General features: G+C 42.5%; 1 protein-coding gene across 3 annotated transcripts in view; it reads right to left on the reverse strand.

The window, feature by feature from the left end:
- Nucleotides 1–3,280: 3,280 nt before the first annotated feature.
- Nucleotides 3,281–23,108, reverse strand: part of DCAF12 (DDB1 and CUL4 associated factor 12) — a 34,782-nt gene continuing 14,954 nt past the window's right edge. For all 3 annotated transcript variants that reach the window (XM_038552648.1, XM_038552649.1, XM_038552647.1), the window contains exons 3-9: nucleotides 17,606–17,812; nucleotides 16,476–16,536; nucleotides 11,227–11,420; nucleotides 9,922–9,987; nucleotides 8,162–8,324; nucleotides 5,944–6,122; nucleotides 3,281–5,424 (exon numbers count right to left, since the gene is read on the reverse strand). In XM_038552648.1, coding sequence (XP_038408576.1) covers nucleotides 5,266–5,424; nucleotides 5,944–6,122; nucleotides 8,162–8,324; nucleotides 9,922–9,987; nucleotides 11,227–11,420; nucleotides 16,476–16,536; nucleotides 17,606–17,812 — 1,029 coding nt within the window. In that variant the 3' untranslated portion in view covers nucleotides 3,281–5,265. The remainder of the gene's footprint in view (nucleotides 5,425–5,943; nucleotides 6,123–8,161; nucleotides 8,325–9,921; nucleotides 9,988–11,226; nucleotides 11,421–16,475; nucleotides 16,537–17,605; nucleotides 17,813–23,108) is intronic.

Below are 23,108 nucleotides of genomic sequence, written 5' to 3' on the forward strand. Positions count from 1 at the left end.
AAGATTTTATTTATTTATGTATTCATGAGAGACAGAGAGAGAGAGAGAGAGAGGCAGAGACATGGGCAGAGTGAGAAGCAGGCTTCCTGCAAGGAGCCGGATGTGGGACTTGATCCCAGATTCTGGGATCACACCCTGAGCCAAAGGCAGACACTAAACCACTGAGCCCCTAGGGAGGGTCCCTTTAAAAAAGAAAAAAAAAAAAAGATTTTAAGAGGGGACACTATTCAACCCACAATTCTCAATGTTTTATTGGAAGACATTAGGAAAATAAGATACATAACAAAATTTCACAAGCCCTGCTATCATATTTATCTGCTTTGAGGACAAACTGCTTGAGGGGAGGGATTGCTTCCTATTCTTCTTAGACTTCACTGCACTAGAATAGTTGTGGATATTAAGGACCCAGGAAATCATCTAATATTTAATCTGAACTCCTAATCGTAGAAGATGAAAAAAAAAACAATCTAAAGAGGGATAAAGACTTGTTCAAAGTCATGGCCACAAGCAGTTGCAGTAGAACTAGAAAAGAACCCATACCCTCTCCTTTTGGCCCCCACTTACTCTGAGTTGTTGCTCATCACCTGGGAGTGACTTGTATCCCCCTTCCGGGAATAAGAATACCAGCAGTATCTCTAATCAGTGATAGAATACTACTCTACCCCAGGGGGAAAACAGATCTAATGATGGAAAAGTTAGCATGGTGGTTGGGGCAATAATTTTGTGTTTTTAGCAAAAGAACCTAAAGGAGCAGCGTGTGTGGTGGTAGTGAAGATGAAGGATGTTCCTTATATAAGCAGTACATTATTAGCACACCTCGGGTCATGGTACCCAGCCAGCACAGAATTATCTGCAATAAGCAAATGGCCTTGACCCTGGAGCCTCATTATTATTTCCAGTCCTCTGTTCAGGCTGCCATCAGTTAAGAAAAAAAGTAGCTACAAGTTGAGGTAAATTTATTTTCTTTAAACAGAAGTTGATCATTTGTTTTCTTCCTGTCCATAGAACTAGGGATGTTAATTACAGCTCTGAATGGTGCTTAACAAGAAATACAGTAAACATGTGACTCTGAACTCAGTTAATGAGTATTATTATCCTTTAAAAAATTCTGACTTCAGCAATTACACACTAATCAAGAGAAGTGTTCAGAGGCTCAACCCAGCAGAAATTTGAGAGGACAGCTCACAGTCCTGTCTTGGAGAGCTGAATCATAAAAGAGCTTACAACCCCATCTTGAGCGGCTCAGTTCACACCTCTCTCTAGTGGTAGCATAGAAACAAACTTCTCACATTTGTTTCTCTGGATTATAGCTTGGAGGAGCTGAAGAGCAGAAGAACCAAGCTAAGGAATCCAAACTTTGTCTTCATTGATGGTTCTAGACTTAGCCTATGTTTCTACCCTTCCAAAGCTTTAAGCTGTCTCAGCACATAAGCATGAAATGAGATGTGGCTAATAACAAGTAAATTGAATGATTCCTTCCCAACTGCCATCCATTGTCCACTCTCAGACATCAGCCAATAAAAAGAAGGAAAAAACACTTGGGTCATAGGCTGACTCTTACAATTGACCCCAATGGTAAGCAAGGGTCTTGACACACCCTGACTTGTTATTTTCTGGGTGGCAACTACATCAGAGAAGCCTAAATTGGGAGTCTTTATTAGATACACTGAAGGCCATGGGACACCTGGGTGGCTCAGTGATTGAGCATCTGCCTTTGGGGTCCTGGGATCGAGTCCCCCATCATGCTCCCCTTGAGGAGCCTGCTTCTCCCTCTGCCTATGTCTCTGTCTCTGTGTGTCTCATAAATAAATAAAATCTTTTAAAACAAACAAACAGGGGGTCCCTGGGTGGCTCAGCGGTTTGGTGCCTGCCTTTGGCCCAGGGCATGATCCTGGAGTCCCGGGATCAAGTTCAGCGTCGGGCTCCTTGCATGGAGCCTGGTTCTCCCTCTTCGTCTCTGCCTCTCTCTCTCTCTCTCTCTCTGTCTCTCACGAATAAATAAATAAAAAATCTTAAAAAAAAATAAAACAAACGCTGAAAGCCAGATTAATACTAATCAACTCTTGGATTGGCAAGGGCAAGGAACCCAGAGGATAAATTAGTTTCCAAAGCCTTCTGCAAAATAACCCAAAATATGATGGGAGGAGCCAGTAGACCATTTGGGATGACGAATGTGGCCTGAGGGAGAACAAGGAAATTCTTTCATGGCCTGGGAATAGGGACTGCTGGCAGGAAAGGGAGGGACCCTATAAAGTCCACAAAGCTTTTCTGTGAGATACATACTTTGCTGCAAAGTCTGGCTGGAAAACAGGAGCAGGGCCAAGATTCCATGGAGGCCAGCGGCCTAGGCCAGGTTCCCCCCATATCCCGTCACCTTCCTCTGAGCATGTTTTATGAACACGAGTCCTATAGTAACCAAATCTTGAGGTTGGGAAGTAAAGAAGCATGTCTTTGTTTAAATTTGCATTTCCCAGAAAGAATTTGACCATGGTGCATTTTGCAAACACCCATCAGATTGGGTATTCTAAAAACCTCATTTTGGTAAAGGCTCTTCTCTTAGGAAGCCCTCTCAATTACTTCAACCAACTCACTTTCCCCTTCCTGTTTTGTGGCCTCTGATCATACAGGTAGTTACCTCTATCAATCATTCTCAACTAGTCAGTTTCTAAGGCAGGTGCAAAGGGCAGCTGTATCTCACTTGCCTAAAAAGGAACAAGTACCATGTGACAGAGGAATATAGTGCCTTGCCTGGCTCTGTGGCCCAGCCCTCATAGGCCTCCCAGAATTGGCTATGAGGAAGGTGGTATGATTCAGCAGTCTTCCTGTCTCTCAGCTATGGCCTCAAACAAGCCCTGGAAAGAGCATCGCTCCCTATGGTCACGGTTTCCTTCACAAATATATATATTTAACTATTTTATGGGGCACCTGGGTGACTCAGGCCATGATCCCAGTGTCCTGGGATGGAGCCCCACCTCTGGCTCCCTGCTTGATGGGGAGCCTGCTTCTCCCTCTCCCTCTGCCACTCCTCAGGTTTGTACTCTTGCTCTCAAAATCCTTTTAAATTTTTTATTTGAGAGAGTGAGAGAGCATGAGCAGAGGAGAAGGAGCAAGCAGGTCTTAAGAGTTTGTATGTTCGCACCTGATCAGTTTCTAATTTTCAGGGAACTCTTGTGTTCCTCTTCTGCTCCAAGAATCCTAGCCGCCCCAAGGTAACCTTCCAACCAGTCATTTGGGGCCCTTTTCCTGCTGCTTCTTGGCTATACATACTCAGTCAAACCACTTTGCAACTGGAATAATATTTATTTTTTTTACTTGGCAAAAAGTCAAGTGCTACATTTTTAAAAACAAAATTTCAAACAAACATATTACCCATCACAGAAGAGGGTCTGGCAACAGTACAAAACATCCTACTTAAGATCTTTTTTTTAAATATACAAGTTGGTTTAAAATGATAGAAGTTCTGTGAGAACTAAGAAATCTACAGCCTGTAGTTTAATAATAGAAAAAAAATTAAGACAATTAAAAGATCTAAGTATCCAGCATTTTACTTAATTCCCTGTTTATAGCACCTATTTATCTAGGTTAGAAGATGAGAATTCTAGAACCTGTGGTGTGCACCTGATGTATCACCAAGATAGGGTAGACTTGCTGTCTCCCTTCCCCACCAGCCCCCATTACCAAGGAGAAGGCACTCTTTTTTTCAATCTCCCCAATGAGACCCAGAGCAGAGGGGGATAACTGGGAGAGCAAATTAGAAACTAGAGTGCAGGAATAAATAAGACTTTTCCTTTCCCCAGGATGGACTGTTGACAGAAGAAGAGTATGTGCTTAGAATGGAGGAGGAATTTGTGGGTGGGAACAGCTGCTATCTGCAACATGATGCGTAAAAAGCAAGGAATAACTGGACATCATGGTCAGTTGCCTGCAAGTTTCAAAACTTCAGACTAAACACAGTTCAAGGGAGGAACAAATTACTAGTCACATCGATGTTTTTACATGCACAACGTTGCTGGCTATAGGCCACCCACCACCATCCCAGGGCTGAGCCAACAGAGTGGGAGAGGTGGCTTCAACTCCAGCCCCACTGTAATAAAAAAAATGAACATTCCACACATGAAGCACTCACTACACACAGATAAACCCTCTGCTTACCCCCACCCTCCTGGGCTGAACCCAATTTAGAAAAGCAAAGCAAAACCCATTGGGGAGATTAGAAGAAAGGCAAAGGAGAAGTTTCTCTCCAAAACCAAGGGGACTGAGTATGTGAATCTTACTTAGCAAACTTAAGGCCCCCTGCTCCAGGCCCCTGAGATACCAGATCAGGTCTTGTTTGAGGGAAGGTAAAGGAAGGCTGGGATGGGGATTATCTTTACCAAATTCTACCAAGCCTTCTGCAGCCTCCAGAACTGCATCTGGATGTAGACCCTGATGTTTTAGGGGAGTGGCCACTGGCTAAGCAGATGGGAAGTTAAAGTGGAAATGACACACAGAAGTATTCTCACCTGGGAACACAAAGTTGGGAAGTTAGGTAGGGAACGGATCACTCTGGAGTCCTGGTGTGAGTGTCACCAGGAAGCCTGCAATCTAACTCAAAGGGTTTTCCTGGTGGTGATTGTTTTTTTCTGTTTTTACTTCCTATTATCAGTGCTGTTAGACTTTAAAAAACAAGTAAAGACTAGTCCCAAAGCTGACTCTGTGAATAAAGTTGTTTGTCTTTTTTTTTATAAATATTTTAATTACAAGTAATTCTTACTCCAGGTAATTTCAGTGACACACAGTATTTGCAGGCACACAAGTTCTTTCTTTCTCACACACACAAACACACACAAACACACAGCCCCCAAACTTTCACAGAAAGTCTGACAGCAACCACATAATTATAAAGGAGCCCTACCTCTCAAGAGTGAAGTAAGGGTGAGAATGACTACGCCAGCCTAAAGAAGTGAGAGGGGAGAGTGTGTGTCACTTAAAGAAAAAATACAAATAAGAATTAACAATGTTTGGTTGAGAAGCCAGAAAGAAAAAAAGACAGTAAAATTCTGATTACCGAAAGCAAAAAAAGGAAAAAAAAAAAACCCCCAACGATAAAAAACACTTCAGATATCTGTACAGAGCTTCCTGTCAAGTGCCTAAATCATAGGCAAACTCTCGTGTTCCCACTAAAATGAGGGCCTCACACAATTGGAAGAAAATAGAAAAAAAAAACAAGAAAACTAAGGATTGAAATTAGTGTAAATCTCTGCATTTTGGGAGAATTAGTTGTCATTAACTCCAGAGTCCAGCATAGTTTCCATGAAGCCCTGAAGGGAGGGGGCCTCCTGCCACAAAGAGTTTCGTTCCGGACGAGTCGTAGCAGTGGGTGTAAACAGCATTGGGGAAGAAATCAATGTCCGAAAAGTAATTCCTCCAGGTTTCATCATGATTCTATGGGAAGAATAAGAGACTCTGTTAGTACCTCTAGGCCATGGGGCAGAAAAGGGGGTAGGAAGGGACAGGAATGCCTTCTGGTCTTAAGAGGAGAGGGTCCTGCATCTAATCTGATGTCAAGAGACTCTGACTGGTACTCATAGGAATTGGAGCCTCATTTTTCCAAATGAACATTAGGGAGGAACTGAGCAGGCTGAAGAACTGCTATATAAACCTAAGGTCTCAGGAAAGCTAGAACCACTCTTTAGTAATTCAATGGCAGCCACAGTGGGAGGGGGAGGGGGTTCCTTCTCCTTCCTGCTCTATTATCACCTACAGTCAACTAGTGTGTCTTAACTGAGCCTCAGTTTTCCCATGGATATGTAGACACAGAGCAAAATCAAGGGAAAGTGCCTTTCTCTGCTCTAAGGAGTATGTGAGAAGCTGGTGTATCAGTGGGGGTGGGAGTAGATGGGCAGACTGAACATAATTTTTCTTCTCTGTTCAGTAACTCTGTTCAGGCAGGGGCTTACTCACCAGCCAGCCTTTGCCAGTGGTTAGTTTCAGATTCTCCCCTGCAAGTCTGGGCTTGGACCCATAACAAGCTGAGAGCCTCTCTTCCAGGAATCTCTGAGCTCGGATGTCATAGAACAGCAGGGAGCCCTGCCCTGTGCCCACAGTGATGATGTGCTCATAAAAGCTCACTGACCGGATCCCTGAGAGAGAGAAAAATAAAGGGCAATGAATAGGGGAAGAGTACACATTGATGGTCTGCTACCTGAATTTCTCTGGCACTGAACTCACATGGCACCTCGATCTACCAGACAGTGCTTTTCCCAGGGATATACAGCACAGATAGCTCATGTGAAAGCTTGAGAACCCTGGTCTCACAATGCCCATTCATACACTAAAAGGAACCCTCCCATAAGCCTTAGGGAAGTGCCAGAAGCCTGATGAGGTCTAAGATGCCTTTGGCCTAAGACCTTAAAAGTGTGCCCAAACCTCCCTGGCCCCCTACTCTTTTTTTTTTTTTTTAATGGCCCCCTACTCTTGACTCATCATGGAGGCATCTTTCATAACTCTAAACTCTCCCTAAGTGTATTTCCAACTTGTACTGAAACAGTAACCTGCATTATTTACAAATCATTATATTAATAAGGACTTTTTCCTATCTGACCTAAAATCACTACCACAGCACTGCAAGAGGTCTTTTATCTGGTATTGCATCTGTGGATAAGTAAGGGTATGGGATACAAGATGTCTCTTGGCATATAAGAGGTGCTCAGTAATACCTGTGGAATCAGTATTTCCTTATTAGGCATGATAGCTACTCCTGTAATAGTAACCAAAATCTCTTTAAGCCCCCCCCCCCCTTTTTTTTAAAGATTTTATATTTAGAGGCGTGCCTCGATAGCTCAGTTGGTTAAGTGTTGGATTCTTGATCTTAGCTCAGGTCCTGAGCTCAGGGATCTAAGTTCAGGCCCTGCATTGGGCTCCACACACAAATACATATTTTTTAATTTAATTTTTAATTTTTTAAGATTTCTTTTTTTTTTAATTTTTAAAGTAATCTATCTAATGTGGAGCTCAAAATCACAAGACAAGAATCACATGCTACACTGACTGAGCCAGCCAGGTGCCCCTCTTAAAGCTTTTCATTGCAGACATTATTCCATCCAAGCCTATTTATTCTTCCCCTTACAACTCTCACTACACACATTATTCTTTCTGCTCTGAAACATGAGTGTCTTCACTATAATCGAAAACAAACCCCCAAAACAAAAGTCACTTTTGTGTTATTTGCATGAAAATAAACACTACTTGAGAGAGGCTAAATTGTAATCCATATTGTGCTTTTTAGACTCCAAGATAATGTATCCACATTTTTGCACAAGAAGGGGAACAGAGAGATGAAGAAAATACACTGTTAATCTGAATGATCTCAGTTCTAGTGCATGGCTGTTCTTCCACCAACCTGTGTGATTTGAGCATGTTACTTAACTGCTCTGGGTTTCAGTCTCCTCATCTATAAAATAGGATTAACACTAACCTTACCTTTTCCTACCTGCTTCCTATGGGGTTCTGGGTAAGATGAAATAAGATGGCAGATAAAGGTACTTTGAAATCTTATAGTACAAACATAAGTCTTTTTATTCCTTGATAATGAAAGAGTGCTCTTGGAGAAAATATGTTATAAAAGATGGGAGGTTGAAGCTGAATTCACCCAGTGGTCAGAACAGTATTTTCTTTAGCTTTATACTGAGGTATAATTGACAAACAATATACTGTACATATTTAAAGTATACAATTTTAAGTTTTAACATATATATAAACCCATGACACTACACTACAATCAAAGTAACGAATATACCCATCATTCTCAAGTTTCCTCATGCTCTTGGTAAACTCCTCATTGCACATCATCCTTTAGCATAAAATGAATTTTATAGTTCAGACAGGGCACCAGTAAAAAACTACCACAGGGAAGTCAAGATCTGTGAAAAGAATATGAAAACCATCAAAATCCTGACTACTGGGTTTCCACTAACAGTTTCTGCGGCCACAAATTTGCCTGTGGTGCTTGAAGCTCTGTTGCCATTTGCAGATTTTTAATTAACCTCCCTTCTTATGTCACTAAACACCTTCACCAAGTTCCATAAATATCACTACACTTGTTTTGAAACCAACATAGAAACTAAAATCAAAGCCCACTTGCAATGCAGCTATAAGCCTCAGGGGCATATGGGACTCTTACCACTGCCTCGCTCCCTGGAGCAAACAGATTTGACATTGTATGATGGCTGCCGTGGATCCAGGAAGGAGACATGAGCTTGGGAGCCCACTGCATATACTGACCATTCACTACCATAGGCCAGGCACACATTCTCACGGCAATATGGTAGTTTGGTGGACAGGAGCTGAAACAGAGAAAGGAGTGATGCACCCATAGCACTACCAGAGAGAATACCATAGGGCAAGGTTCTTAGATGCCCAATTCTGTGGGCTTCCTTCATACACAAGCCACACAAAGTCAGAGACAAAAAGACAAGCCCTGATTAAGGAAATAAAGCCCTGTTCTACTACTAAGTAAATAAGAAAAGAGAGGGTGATTATAGTAAGTAATAAGATCTCAATACTGAAGAGGACTGATTAGGAAAAAAGATTAAACTGAAATTAAATAATCAGAAACAGAAAGGCCTACATCGGCAGGTTATTTCCAAGGATAATCCCAGGGCAGAAAGCTAAGGTCACACTCTTGTTCTCTGCCATGACCCTCTCTGCTACCACCCTCCTCACTGATTTTCTGGCTATTCTCAGCCTAGCTCCCCAGTTGTACAGGAATTGTACACTACAAAAAACACACCCATGAAACTGGCTCAACCTCAGCTAATATCACTCAGCCTTAATCCTGGATCCTTGTCATTCAGCCAATCTTCAGTGAATGCCTACTGCATGTAAGGCAGGCATGAAGCAAGGTCAGTGGAGCTCAAAGGCTGCTATGACATGAATGAGTCATAATTCCTGGAACTCTGCTTCCTCTTGGGATAGTCTATCATAGAAGTAATAAGCAGTAAAAGCCTCTGGGACAAAAAGGGGAACCCAGAGGTAGGTCTGACTTTATGCAAAAATTGCTTGTAAGGATTGTAAATATTCTCATTACCTATTATTTCAGAGATTGTTTATCTTAGTTTAATTGATTTTTAGTTGCCAGTCATTTCTTTTCTTTTCTTTTTTTTTTTTTTTGATTTGCCAGTCATTTCTAACCTTTAGGTTCTCCTGCCCTTACAACATGCCAAATGGTCAATAATCCATAAGCAAATACTATTAATTTATCTATCTAATCTATCTAATTAATTAATTAATTGATTTGACAGAGAGCAAGAATAAGCAGAGGGAGTGGCAAACAGAGGGAGAGGAGAAGCAGGCTCCCCAAGAGTAGGGAGCCCAATGAGGGACTCAATCCCAGGACTCTGAGATCATGACTTGAGCCAAAGGCAAACGCTTAACCGACTGAGCCACCCAGGCATCTCCATAAGCAGGTACTTAAAAGCCTTGACTAGAGGACTGCTAGTTAAAGGAGTCTCTCAGTAAGTCTTTTGCAATGTGAAAAAATGTCCCCCTCTGATCTCTTGAAAAGTCTTGAGAGGCAAGTCAGACTCAGGGTTCCATGCACTGTGCAGTAACATGCCCAGTAGAAACCAGTGGTTTATTATTTATTTTTATTTATTTTAAAGACTTTATTTATTTACTTATTATTATTTATTCATGAGAGACACAGAGAGGCAGAGACATAGGCAGAGGGAGAAACAGGTTCCCTGAGGGAAGCCTGATACAGGACCTGATCCTAGGACCCTGGATCATGACCTGAGCCGACCACAGATGCTCAACCACTGAGCCCCCCAGGTGCCCTGAAACTGGTGTTTTAGACAAGAACAAAAAGGCTCAGGAAGAATGAAAGTATTTTAACCAAAAGGTGAATTTTTAGGTAAAATCACTGAGTCATGTTCATCACACCTTAGACAGTGTATTTTCAGCCTTCCAGAGATGGAAATAACCATCCAGAGATACTGCTCCCAGTTCCTACAAGAGCAATGAAAAACAGGTTATATTTCAATAGCTAGCAACTAATATATGGTAATAAGCAGGGGAAGACCCTGAAGGTTGGGGTCCTCCCATTCTTCATTCTTAACCCATGATGATTCCAGGAGGGGAGCCAGGGATTGTCAGCCCATCATCTTACTCTAAAATGTAGCTGGACAGCTAATTATTATTAAACCATTATTATTCTTTAAAATTATTTATTTATTTATTTATTTATTTATTTTATTTATTTATTTATTCGTGAGAGAGGGAGGAGGAGGAAGAGAGAGAGAGAGAGAGAGAGGCAGAGACACAGGCAGAGGGAGAAGCAGATTCCCTGCAGGGAACCTGACATGGGACTCGATCTTGGGACCCCACGATCTCGGGACCCCAGGATCATATCCCAGGCCAAAGGCAGGCGCTAAACCGCTGAGCCACCCAGGGATCCCCTTATTAAACCATATTAAATCAAGGTTGCTTCTTGGGAGAACTCAAGCAGGAAGCCAGGTTCTAGCAGTAATGTAAACACCCATGGTTCAAAAAACTCTTACTATGCTATCATTCCCATGACATCCCATTGGATAGTTACAGTAGAGCACACATATGAAGGACAGTTTCATAAATCGCAGTTTGAGAGTTCTATGAGTGGAGGATCTAAATCTATCTCTAAGGAATAATTGTGGCCATGAGATAGGAGACTAAGGCAACTACCCTATAAATCGTGGCCTGATTCAGATTTTGGGACCTTTTCTCTTCTTTGGGGTCTGAGTCTCCATCCCAATATTCTACTTAATACCCCTAGTTTCAGATATGACCCAATGATTAGGTTAAGATCTGCTGGCAGTGTTGAGAAGAGGCAGTGAAGAATAAAAAGAAACAATACCAAAGCGAAAAAGCAATCATTTTTGGAGGGATTTATGAAAATCACACCCAAAATAGAGCACCAGCAAAGGCATGTGCAAATGAGAGATAGTAAAAAACAGGTGGCTCTGAGGTAACTCTGAGAGGCTGACCCACAAATACAGACCCTCCAGAGAAATACTGCACAACTCAACGCAAGGGCTGGGTTTCACAATCTCAGTTATAATTTCTCACCAGCAACCCTCAGCCTTCAATCTTCCATGGGCTCAGAACTAAACTATGTAGCAAGAACTGACTTGGGAAGAGAAGCAAAGTGCCAAGATATAAGCCAAGAAGTTGAAGCAAGAGAAACAGCCTTCCTCTTTGGCGACCTCATACCTTGTTCTTGTTGTTGAAGGCCAAAGCCCGGACCTTGCAGTTGTCAGGGTTTGTGTCCTCCTTGGGAATGTCCTTTAAGGCCTTGTGAGTGATGTGAGCATACACAGGGACCCGTGATACATTGTGCCTTGCATCACTTTTGGTCAACACATCGTCTGTCACCTCCCAGAGTCCCATAGAGCCATCCCGTGAGCCTACAGGGCAAGGAGAGACCACAGATGTCAGACATACCCAACTCTCCATGGGACAGTCCTACAGAAACCAAGATGTACTTTTTTAGTCTAGCTCTTTGTGCACTATCCTCATATGTGCTGAACTTGGTCAGGTGCCCCACTACAAAAAGAACAATATATATTAATAGCTACGTCAAGAGGATGATTCAACTAAAATGTGGGAGTTAAATGTAACATTTAATCTTTGGTGAGATTTTTTTAATTTAAATTTTAAGATTTTATTTATTCATGAGAGACAGAGAGAGAGAGAGAGAGAGAGAGAGAGAGAGAGAGGCAGAGACACAGGCAGAGGGAGAAGCAGGCTCCATGCAGGGAGCACGATGTGGCACTCAATCAAGGAACTCTGGGATCACACCCTAAGCCAAAGGCAGACACTCAACTGCTGAGCCACCCAGGAGTCTCAGTGATATTTTTTTTAAAAGAGAGCATTATATAGTTTGAGAATGCTCAGTAATTTTCCAAGTCAAATGCTTAGATCACTTGGGCATGCATGCACAGGTGATGTTTGCTGGGCAGTAGCATTGGGGAACCTCTACCTTAAATCAGTGGTGCTTAATCTTTTTTGACTCTTACATGCCTCTAAGAGACCTAGGAATGTTAAAGACTCCTTTATCTAGAAAAATACACAAAACACCACATTGTACAATTTCAGGGAGGTTCATGAACCTCTTGAAGGCTTTCCATGGACCCACAGGGACCATAATTCCCATGTTTGGGGCACCTGGCTGGCTCAGTTGGTACAGCATGCCACTCTTGATCTCAGGGTCATGAGTTCAAGCCCCATGTTGGGCTCCAGGCTGGGCACGGAGCCTACTTAAAAATAAACATAACAATTTTTTTAAAATTGAAAAAATCCTTTCTAGTAAAGTTATTTGACAACTCTCCTTTAGACTAAAACTTTCCTTTTTTAAATTTTTTAAAAAAAATTTTATTTATTTATGATAGTCACAGAGAGAGAGAGAGAGAGAGAGAGAGAGAGAGAGAGAGGCAGAGACACAGGCAGAGGGAGAAGCAGGCTCCGTGCACCGGGAGCCCAACGTGGGATTCGATCCTGGGTCTCCAGGATCGTGCCCTGGGCCAAAGGCAGGAGCCAAACTGCTGCGCCACCCAGGGATCCCTCTCCTTTAGACTAAAAGGTACCCTTTCCACATTGCAAATCTCCTGAATGCTTCATAATAAAAATTATCTAACTTGAGAGAAATATCATCTAATTTGTTGGCTTCATAAGGCTTATGGGCAGAGATTCAAAGCAGAGGTTTTATTACATGTGAAATCTAGAAAAGGCCAGAGAGAAGGACACATCTGGAGATAGAACTATGCATGGTTTATTATGCAAATTAAAAAAAATAAAACTATACAAGTTTTATTGTGAAAAATTCAAGCACACTGAAATACTGAGTTTTATTTTATTTTATTTTTTTAAATACTGAGTTTTATAATGAACTGTTCAATTACAAGTATAGTCTACCATCAACATTTTATTATACCTGGTATATTTATCTATATATTCATCCCTTTGTATGATCCCATTTTAACCAAATAAAAAGATATGCACTGAATAATGACTGTTAAGATATATTTTAAAATATTAACAGTAGTTGTCCCTGGATAGAGAGATTGATAATTCTTACTGCCTTCTTAATCCATATTAAAACATTTCTTATGATAAACACATATTTCTTTAATAAGGAAAAAATTATTTAATATTTTTTAATTTTTATTTATTTATGATAGTCACAGAGAGAGAAAGAGAGGCAGAGACACAGGCAGAGAGAAGCAGGCTCCATGCACCGGGAGCCCGACGTGGGAATCGATCCTGGGTCTCCAGGATCGCGCCCTAGGCCAAAGGCAGGCGCCAAACCGCTGCGCCACCCAGGGATCCCGGAAAAAATTATTTAAAGAACGAGTTTGGCAGCATCATGAGGACTTGATTGGAGAAGGGGTGCCTAGGTGGCTCAGTCAGTTAAGCATCTGTCTTTGGTGCAGGTTCTCAATCCCAGGATTCTAGGATTCTGGGATTGAGCCCTGCATTGGGTTCCCTGCTTAGTGGGAAGCATGCTTTTCCCCCCTCCCTCTGCCTGCCACTGCCACTGTTTGTGCTCTATCTCCATGTCTAATAAATAAAATCTTAAAAAACAAAAAAGATTGGATTGGAGAAGACAAGAACAGAAGCAGAGAAAAAATATGGAAGGATATTAGGGGTTATTCAAGATATAGATGATAAGTACACCAGCAGAGTAGAAAAGAAATTGTAGGGCATCCCTGGGTGGCTCAGCAGTTTAGCGCGCCTGCCTTCAGCCCAGGGCGTGATCCTAGAGTCCCAGGATTGAGTCCCACATCAGGCTCCCTGCATGGAGCCTGCTTCTCCCTCTGCCTGTGTCTGCCTCTCTGTGTGTCTCATGAATAAATAAAATCTTTAAGAAAAAAAAAGAAAGAAATTGTATCTAAGATGGTTGTTTTAATTACTAAAGTATAGGTAACATACAATGTTTATAAGAGATATTTTAGAAAACAGTATCAACATGGCTTGGTAATCTAAGGAGATAGGATCCTAAGAGGCATCTTAGTTTTCTGACCATGCACCTGTGTGGAAGGTAGAAGCATTCAGAAATATATGCCAATGGGGGAGAGGGTCTTGGAAGAAAAATGATGAGTATGAATATACTGAGTCTGAGGTAGAATATTCAGGGGTTGGTACTCATCATTAAGTATAACATTAACATCAGTTAACAAGTATTGAGCATTTTCTTTTTTTTAGGGGGAGGAGGGGCAGAGAGAAAATCATAAGCAGGCTCCACGCTCAGCACAGGGCCCAACATGAGGCTCAATCTCACAACCCCGAGATCATGACCCGAGACAAAATCAAGAGCTGGACATTTGGGCACCTAGGTGGTTCAGTGGTTGAACATCTGCCTTTGGCTCAGGTCATGATGCTGGGGTCTGAGATGGAGTCCTGCATCAGGCTACCAGCAGGGAGCCTGCTTCTCTGCTTCTCTCTCTGCCTATGTTTCGGCCACCATCTCTGTGTGTCTCGTGAATAAATAAAATCTTTAAAATAAAAAAAAAAAAATTTTAACTGACTGAGCCACCCAGGCGCCCCTAAGCATTAAGCATTTTCAATACAGCAGCCACTATGCATTATTTCATTTAATCTTCTCAGTGAAACTCTGAAGTATCCATGTTACAGATGAAGAAAATCAAGTCTTAAAAAGCTTAGGGTAACTTGCCCAAGTGATGTTAATGTTCAGACTTAATGATGAGTACCAACCCCTGAACATTCTCAGTGATAAGTGGTTGGATGAGGATTCAAACTCAAACCTCTGATATCAAAGCCCATGTTCTGGGGTACCTGGGTGGCGCAGCGGTTTGGCGCCTGCCTTTGGCCCAGGGCACGATCCTGGAGACCCAGGATCGAATCCCACATCGGGCTCCCGGTGCATGGGGCCTGCTTCTCCCTCTGCCTATGTCTCTGCCTCTCTCTCTCTGTGACTATCATAAATTAAAAAAAAAAAAAAAAAATTATTAAGAAAAAAAAAAGCCCATGTTCTTAAAATCTGCTAAACTGTTCAGAAAATGTAGATGTGGTTAAAATAAAAAAGAAAATGTAGACATGGGAGTTATCAGCCTGAAAACACAGATGTTGGTAGGGTATCTGAAAGAAGATGGGAGGCTCCCAAAGCAAGCCAAATCCTTGCTCCCAACAATCACATTTAGTACAGGTTACTGTCATAGAAGCAATCCCTATTATATAAAGGTGACAAGACTACCCTTAAGCAGCTCTCACTCTTTGGGGAGACAAATGACAGGGAATCCAAAAGCTTCTGAACCCCTTCTGGGTAATTCTGACCTGTGATTATGTTTGTTCATTAAATTTATTTTCCCTCTTGGCTGCTTTCTACTGCCCTGCAAATAATTGAAAGAAGAAATATTTATATTCCCTTAGCTTTATTAGTTCTTTTATTTAAATTTTGTTAGTTGACATACAGTGCAGTATCGGTTGGAGTAGATGTTGGTTTTTAAGTTTCATTTATTTAAGTAATCTCTATACCCAATGTGGGGCTTGAACTCATGGCACCAAGTTCAGAGTCATATGCTCTTCTAAGTGAGCCAGCCAGGGGCCACTGTTAAGAGCAGTTCTAAGCACAGGCTTTGAAATCACATGTGGATTCAGATCCTGATTCCACCTGTTACTATTTGTGTGGCCTCTGCTAAGTTATTATAACCTCTCAGAATTTAAATTTTCTGATTTGAGAAATGAGGCTAGGGGATCCCTGGGTGGCTCAGCGGTTTCGCGCCTGCCTTTGGCCTGGGGCGCGATCCTGGAGACCCGGGATCGAATCCCATGTCGGGCTCCCAGCATGGAGCCTGCTTCTCCCTCTGCCTGTGTCTCTGCCTCTCTTTCTCTCTATGTCTATCATAAATAAATAAAAATACATCTTAAAAAAGAGAAATGAGGCTAATAATGCTAATCTTTTAGTACTGTTCTGAGGATTGTATGAAATAACACGTGAGGCATTCAATTTAGTTACTATTATGATTATTTTTATTTGGGAATCTAGACCTGGGGAATTGTATTGTGTATCTCTAGGTTACCCTCTCTACACTCATTTCCATTTTTTTTTTCTGATGTCTACCATTGGGAAAGAAATCCCCTCAATCCTACACAGCTTTTATCAACAAAAAACAAACTATATAGCTGTACAGAAAATAACTACTCCTAATATTTCACATCAACTATTCCAAAACACTTTCACAACATTGTCAAAATGAAGCCCCACAAAAACATTGAGGTTAACACACTGTCACACATACTTTTGGGAACAAGGCTGAGTGAATAAATGAAGAATGCTGGTAACTCTTATGATTTATCCAAGGACACATGGTACGTCAAAGAGCCAATACTGGTAATAAGATCCTGGCCCCTGGCCAATGGTCTATTTACTGGACTATTTCCAATCACACTACTACCCCTTCCTCCCTGCCACACCAAAACTCCATACAAAAGGTCAATTTTACCAGACACCGCCATAGTATCACTGATCCATGCTATGGAAAAGATCCAGTCCTTGTGTCCATCCTTGGAGAGAAGGAGTGACAGGTACAAAGAGAGAGGGGAAAAAAAGAAATTAGTAAAAAAGGATTACAACACACACTCTTGAAAAGCATAGTCTGACTGAAAATATCTTTGTAAAAATTACAATTCCTATCTCTGATTATCTCAACCCAGAGGGCAGGATCCTGTAATTTTTAACTTTGTCTTGAGGAGCTCAAAGTTGTAATGAAACTGGCATTCCTATGGGCAATGAACATGTCTGGTAGACACACAGCTCTGGCCTTCTACCTCCGGATGTCTTATCTGGGGCTCCTACACATAATCACTCACCTCTTATCCCTCTAACCTCATCCTACCACTCTCCTCTGTGCTTACTTCCTAGTACAAGAGCTATACCCAACCTCTTGGGTGTTCCTTCCCAAAGAGTCCTTGGGACTCTTTTCTTCCAGACATCAACATGTCTTGTACCCGCTCTCATTCCTCTGTGTCTCCCTACTCAAACATCTTCTTTTCAATGAGGACTTCCCTGAACATCCTCTGAAATTGCATTCACCACCACTTTCTCTGTCCCTTCAATCTGCCTTTACTCTTCTCTATGGTACTTGTCACACTGACATACTGGTGGTAAATATTTATTTGTCTATATATTGGTTTATATGTCTCCCTCTACTAGAACGCAGGCTTCAAGAGGTGAGGGAGCTTTATCTGTTATATTCACTACATGTCCCCAGCGTCTAAAACAATGCCTGGACATAGAAAGCTCAATAAATAGTTGCTGAATGATTTAATAAACTTTGCTCTCTGACTATGGGCAGTGGGAGATATGTAGACACCAACCAACTGCTGTGGGCCCCTGAAGTATGTTGCTCACCCCTTTATCAAACATATGCTCTCCGTCAATATTCCTATGGGGAGTTCAGTCCCCATTCTGATATTTCTACCCTCATACCTCACCCCCAAACCCCGATAGTCAGCAGAAATCTAGAGGAAACTATTCCTTTCCAGAGGGTGTGTAGGAGGAGGGTCCATGTTATCTACCAGGCTCTGCTTAAGAACAAAGCTACCTCTAACTACAGTTACTGGAGAAACTTACATCACCCACACACACAGGATCTAGTGTAGGTAGCCGGTAGATGGCAAGACTGTTGGGGTTGTCTCCTCCAGTGGCTAACAGAGTTCTGGAGGGATTCAGCTCGATGGCATGGATGCCACAGCCCTGCTGGGTCACACCTCCAGGCTCCCGGTCCTTCAGAATGGGAATCTTGGTGATCTGGCTTGTCTGCACATCCACTACAAACAGCTACAAGAAAAGGGACACAGAAGCTGACAGTTCTCTTTTATGTGGCTAACCCTGGGTACAAGCACCCATTCATTCAATTATCCATCAAACTTTAATTAATTAATGTCTACTGTATATCAGACCCTGGGAATTGGTAAAGGCATAGTCAGGGCTATTAGTCAAATGAAATATGAAAGTAAGAAAACACAACAGAGGCAGGCATAATACGCTACATAAACACAGATTAGCAAGTAGTAAATTCTACCAGGGATTCAAAGACAGCCTCAAAGAAGACTAGCGTTAGACTATGGACCTAAAGAAAGAACCCAACTAAGGATTTTCTGCCAGTTTGGACATACTTTAAACATCTCATTCTCAACCCATGCACTGAAACTTAGAAACAAAACCATTCCCAGAGCCCATCAAGACTACTATTTAATGTACTAGAAACATTAGATTTGTTGGAGTGACCAGAGACATATGACAAGAGTTATCTCTAACACATATACCATTTTCTTCTATGCCTCCATGCCTTTGTTCATACTGTTGCTTCTGCCTGAAATGTTCTTCTCCACCTCCTTTCCAACCTAACCCCTTTCCACTCTACAAGACTGATTGATTTATATTTATTCATGAGACAGAGAAGACAGAGACAGACACACACACACACACACACACACACACACACACACAGGCAGAAGGAGAAGCAGGCTCCATGCAGGGAGCCCAACGCGGGACTTGATCCTGGGTCTCCTGAGCGCCACCTTCAGCCCAAGGCCTGATCCTGGAGACTTGGGATAAGTTCCACGTCGGGGTCCCTGCATGGAGCCTGCTTCTCCCTCTGCCTGTGTCTCTGCCTCTCTCTCTCTGTGTCTCTCATGAATAAATAAATAAGATCTTAAAAAAAATAAATACTGTTCTAGCTGCTAGCACTGTGACTATGAACAAGAGAAATAATCTGTACCCTCATATACCTTAATCTAGGAAGTTAGCTTAAAATTCTCTCAGCAATTCTTATGATGAAGCCAAATCATGCCAAATCTTTGTATAAAGTAATCTACTGCTTGCACAGGAAGGAGACTATGAAAGGAGAAACTATTCTTTCAGTTGGCTCCTCCCTCTCATCCTTTTTCTCATCACCTCTCTAGAGGACTGCAAGTAGTCTTTGCTGCTTCAGGCAAGGCCACCATTGAAACTATTCTCTGTACCGTATCAGTTATCTACATAAAAATGGCAGTCCTCCCAAAGTCAGTTAGAAATATCCTTAGGGGCCCCTGGGTGGCTCAGTTGGTTGAATGGCTGGCTCTTGATTTCAGCTCCCATCAAGGTCTCAGGGTCTGCAGGGAATCTGCTTAGGGATTCTCCCCACAACCCCTAGCCTGCTCACTTGTTCGTGTGCTTGTGCTCTCTAAAATACATAATAAGGGATCCCTGGGTGGCGCAGCGGTTTAGCGCCTGCCTTTGGCCCAGGGCTCGATCGTGGAGACCCGGGATCGAATCCCACGTCCGGGCTCCCGGTGCATGGAGCCTGCTTCTCCCTCTGCCTATGTCTCTGCCTCTCTCTCTCTCTCTGTGTGACTATCATAAATATATAAAAATAAATAAAATACATAATAATCAATCTTTTTTTTTTTAATTTGAGAGAAACAATGTGCAGGGGAAAGGGCAGAAGGAGATAATTTTTTTTAAAAAGATTTTTATTTATTTGAGAGGAGAGAGAGCGCACAGGAGAAGAGAGTAGGGGCAGAAGGAGAGGGAAAAGCAGACTTCCCATTCAACAGGGAGCCCTGACGCAGGGCTTGATCCCAGGACCCTGGAATCATGACCCAAGCTAAAGGCAGATGCTTAACTGACTGAGCTATCCAGGAGCCCCAGATATAATCTTTCGAGCAGACTTCCCACTGAGCAAAGAGCCTGACATGGGGCTGGATCCCACAACTCATGAGATTACCTCTTGAGCTGAAAGCAAGAGTCAGATGCTTAACCAAATGAAATCACCTAGGCACCCCAATAAACAAATAAATCTTAAATCTAAACTCCTGGGACGCCTGGATGGCTCAGTGGTTGAGTATCTGCCTTAGGCTCAGGGCGTGATCCTGGGGTCCCGGGATCCAGTCCTGCATCAGGTTCCCCACAGGGAGCCTGTTCCTCCCTCTGCCTATGTCTCTGCCTCTTTCTGTGTGTGTCTCTCATAAACAAACAAACAAACAAACAAACAAACAAAAAAACTCATCACAGCATCAAGACTCCTCAATCTGGCCTCAACCTCTCTAGCTTTATATCCTGCCACAGAACCATGCTCTAGAAATAGCAGCTTATTAACTATTATTCACACCAAAATCTTCAATGAAATAGAATTATTTTGTTTCATGCTCATGCTGGTCACAATGCCAGAAATGTTTTCCCCTTTTCTTTTTTTTTTCTTTTAAAGTTTTTATTTATTTAAGAGAGACAGAGAGAGAGAAAAAAAGAAAAAGAAGGGTGGGGGAGGGGCAGAGAGAGAGGGGAAGAAGTAGAGTCCCCACTGAGCAGGGAGCCCAAGGCAGGGCTCAATCCCAGGACCTTGTGATCACCACCTGAGTGGGAGGCAGGCGCTTAACCAACTGAACCACCCAGACATCCCCCACCCTTTCTATACTTGGCCAGTATGTACTTAATCTTTCATGATTCAGTTTAGACATGTGTTCTCTGAATATTCTCTAAATATCCAGGCTGGTTAAGTTTTTTTGTTGTAGGTTTCCCAGATAGTTCTTTACCCACAACTTCAGCCTATATCACACTGCTTTAAAATCTTTACTGTGGGACACCTGGGTGGCTCAGTGGTTAAGCATCTGCCTGCAAAGAGCCTGCTTCTCTCTTGGCCTGTGTCTCTGTCTCTCTCCGTGTCTCTCACAAACCAATCAATCAATCAATCTTAAAAAAAAAAATCTTTGTCTTTCTCCCCCAGTAACCTAATAACACCCTCCCAATTCAAAGAGCTGGGGGTTTATATTATTTTATTCTATAATCCTGCCTCAACAATGCAAAGCTAGGGACGCCTAAGTGGCTCAGCGGTTGAGCCTCTGCCTTTGGCTCAGAGCCTGATCCTGGTCCCGGGACAGAATTCCACATCAGGCTCCCTGCAAGGAGCCTGCTTCTCTCTCTGCCTCTCTCCATGTGTCTCTCATGAATAAATAAATAAAATAAAATCTTAAAAAACAAAAACAAAGCAAAGCTATATAGTAAGCATTTATAGAAGACACCTTTCAGGGAGGTTGCCCAAGAATTTTAGGGGGACCTCACATTCCTGCACTCAGAGGAGGGCTGAGTAGGTGTCTGTCTGATATAAGCCCAGATCTTCAGATCAGAGAACTGTCCAGATGTGGCTTCCTGGCTCGGGGAGAAGCAGTCCAGAGGCTATATTGGACTGATCAAATTCTCTCAGGAATGTGAAACTGGCTTAGTGGCACTAGACCAAACTGTCTGGATGGCTAATTTCTACCAAAGCCAGTCAGAAGAGAGAGAGTATGGACGTCCTTAGTTTTTTGTTTGTTTGAAGATTTTATTTATTCATGAGAGACACACAGAGAGAGACAGAGACATGGGCAGAGGGAGAAGCAGGCTCTCTGTGGGGAGCCCGATGCAGGACTCAATTCTAGGACCCCGGGATCACGTCCTAAGCCCAAGGCAGATACTCAACCACTGAGCCACCCAGGTCCCCACATCTTTAGTTTCTAATGGCTTTCCAGTTTCTTTTTTCTTTTCTTTTTTTTTTTTAAGATTATTTATTTATTTATCCATAGAGACACAGAGAGAGAGAGAGGCAGCGACACAGGCAGAGGGAGAAGCAGGCTCCATGCAGGGAGCCTGACGTGGGACTCGATCCAGGGTCTCCAGGATCATGCCCTAGGCTGCAGGCAGCGCCAAACCGCTGCACCACCGGGGCTGCCCGGCTTTCCAGTTTCTAGCTCTGTTTCATGCTGAGATCCAGGGATACTTCCTGCACTTGGGGTTTGTGAACTATCCCTTTTTATTTTTTAATTTTTTCAAAGATTTTATTTATTTATGCATGAGAGACACAGACAGAGAGAGGCAGAGAGAGAAGCAGGCTCCATGCAGGGAACCCGACCCAGGACTCGATCCCGGGTCTCCAGGATCACGCCCTGGGCCGAAGGCAGGTGCCAAACCACTGAGCAACCCAGGCGTCCTGAACTATACCTTTTTAATAAACATTAGTGGGTTTCTCACTCTTCTAAGCAAATGATCTCTATACAACACAGCCCCTCAAATGTTTAATGAAACAAAGTTAACTACCCACTTATACCTTTGTGGTTTTGTGGGATAATGCATCTATAACATGTTACCTTCTAGACTAGATTCCCAAACTGATTATCACAATAACTTGAGGAGTTTTCTTTTTTTTTTTTAAAGATTTTCTTTATTTATTCATGAGAGATACAGAGCGAGAGCGAGAGCCAGAGAGAGAGAGAGAAGACAGGCAGAGGGAGAAGCAGGCTCCATGCAGGGAGCCTCATGTGGGACTCGATCCCAGGTCTCCCGGATCAGGCCCTGGACTGAAGGCAGCACTAAACCACTGAGCCACCAGGGCTGCCCAGGAATTTTCTTTCTTAGAGAAAAACTATAAAACAGGCGCCTGGGTGGCTCAGTTAAGCATTTGCCTTCATCTCAGGTCGTGATCCCGGGGGTCCTGGGATTTAGCCCAGCATCAGACTCCCTGCTCAATGGAGAGCCCACTTCTCCCTCTTCCTCTGCCACTCTCCCTGCTTCTGTGTGTGCTTGCTTGCTCTCTCTCTCTCTCTCTACCAAATAAATAAAATCTTTGAAAACAAAAACAAAACAAACTATAAAACAAAAACAATTTCCAGGCCTACGCTAAAACTCCTCCAATTAGAAATTTCTGACTTTTGGGGCCTAAAAAACTTTTTCCCCAAAGGATCTCCAGGTGAATCTGATGACTGCCTCTGTTTAACAATTACTGGTCTAGACCCTTGCTATTCAAAGGTGCACTGGAGAACCTGTTAGAACCCAAGAATCTCAGGCCCTACCCTAGACCTATTAAATCAGAAACTGGAGTTTCCCAAGATCTCCAGGTACACTGAAGCTAGAGAAACACTGATGTAGAGAGAATCTGCTCTGTATAATAAAGGCAATGAATTTGATAAGTTATAGGAATAAAGTGACCTGCAATCTAGAAAGATCCAAGTTTCTTCTATGAAATCTGAGGGCTGACTAAAGCTTATTTTAGTCTACTGTGTCAGATCATTCCTCTTTTTTTTTTTTTTCTTTCCATTTCTTTGTCTTAAAACAGGGCTCCATT

The sequence above is a fragment of the Canis lupus genome, chromosome 11 (genome assembly GCF_011100685.1).
Source record: "Canis lupus familiaris isolate Mischka breed German Shepherd chromosome 11, alternate assembly UU_Cfam_GSD_1.0, whole genome shotgun sequence".
NCBI lineage: Eukaryota > Metazoa > Chordata > Mammalia > Carnivora > Canidae > Canis > Canis lupus.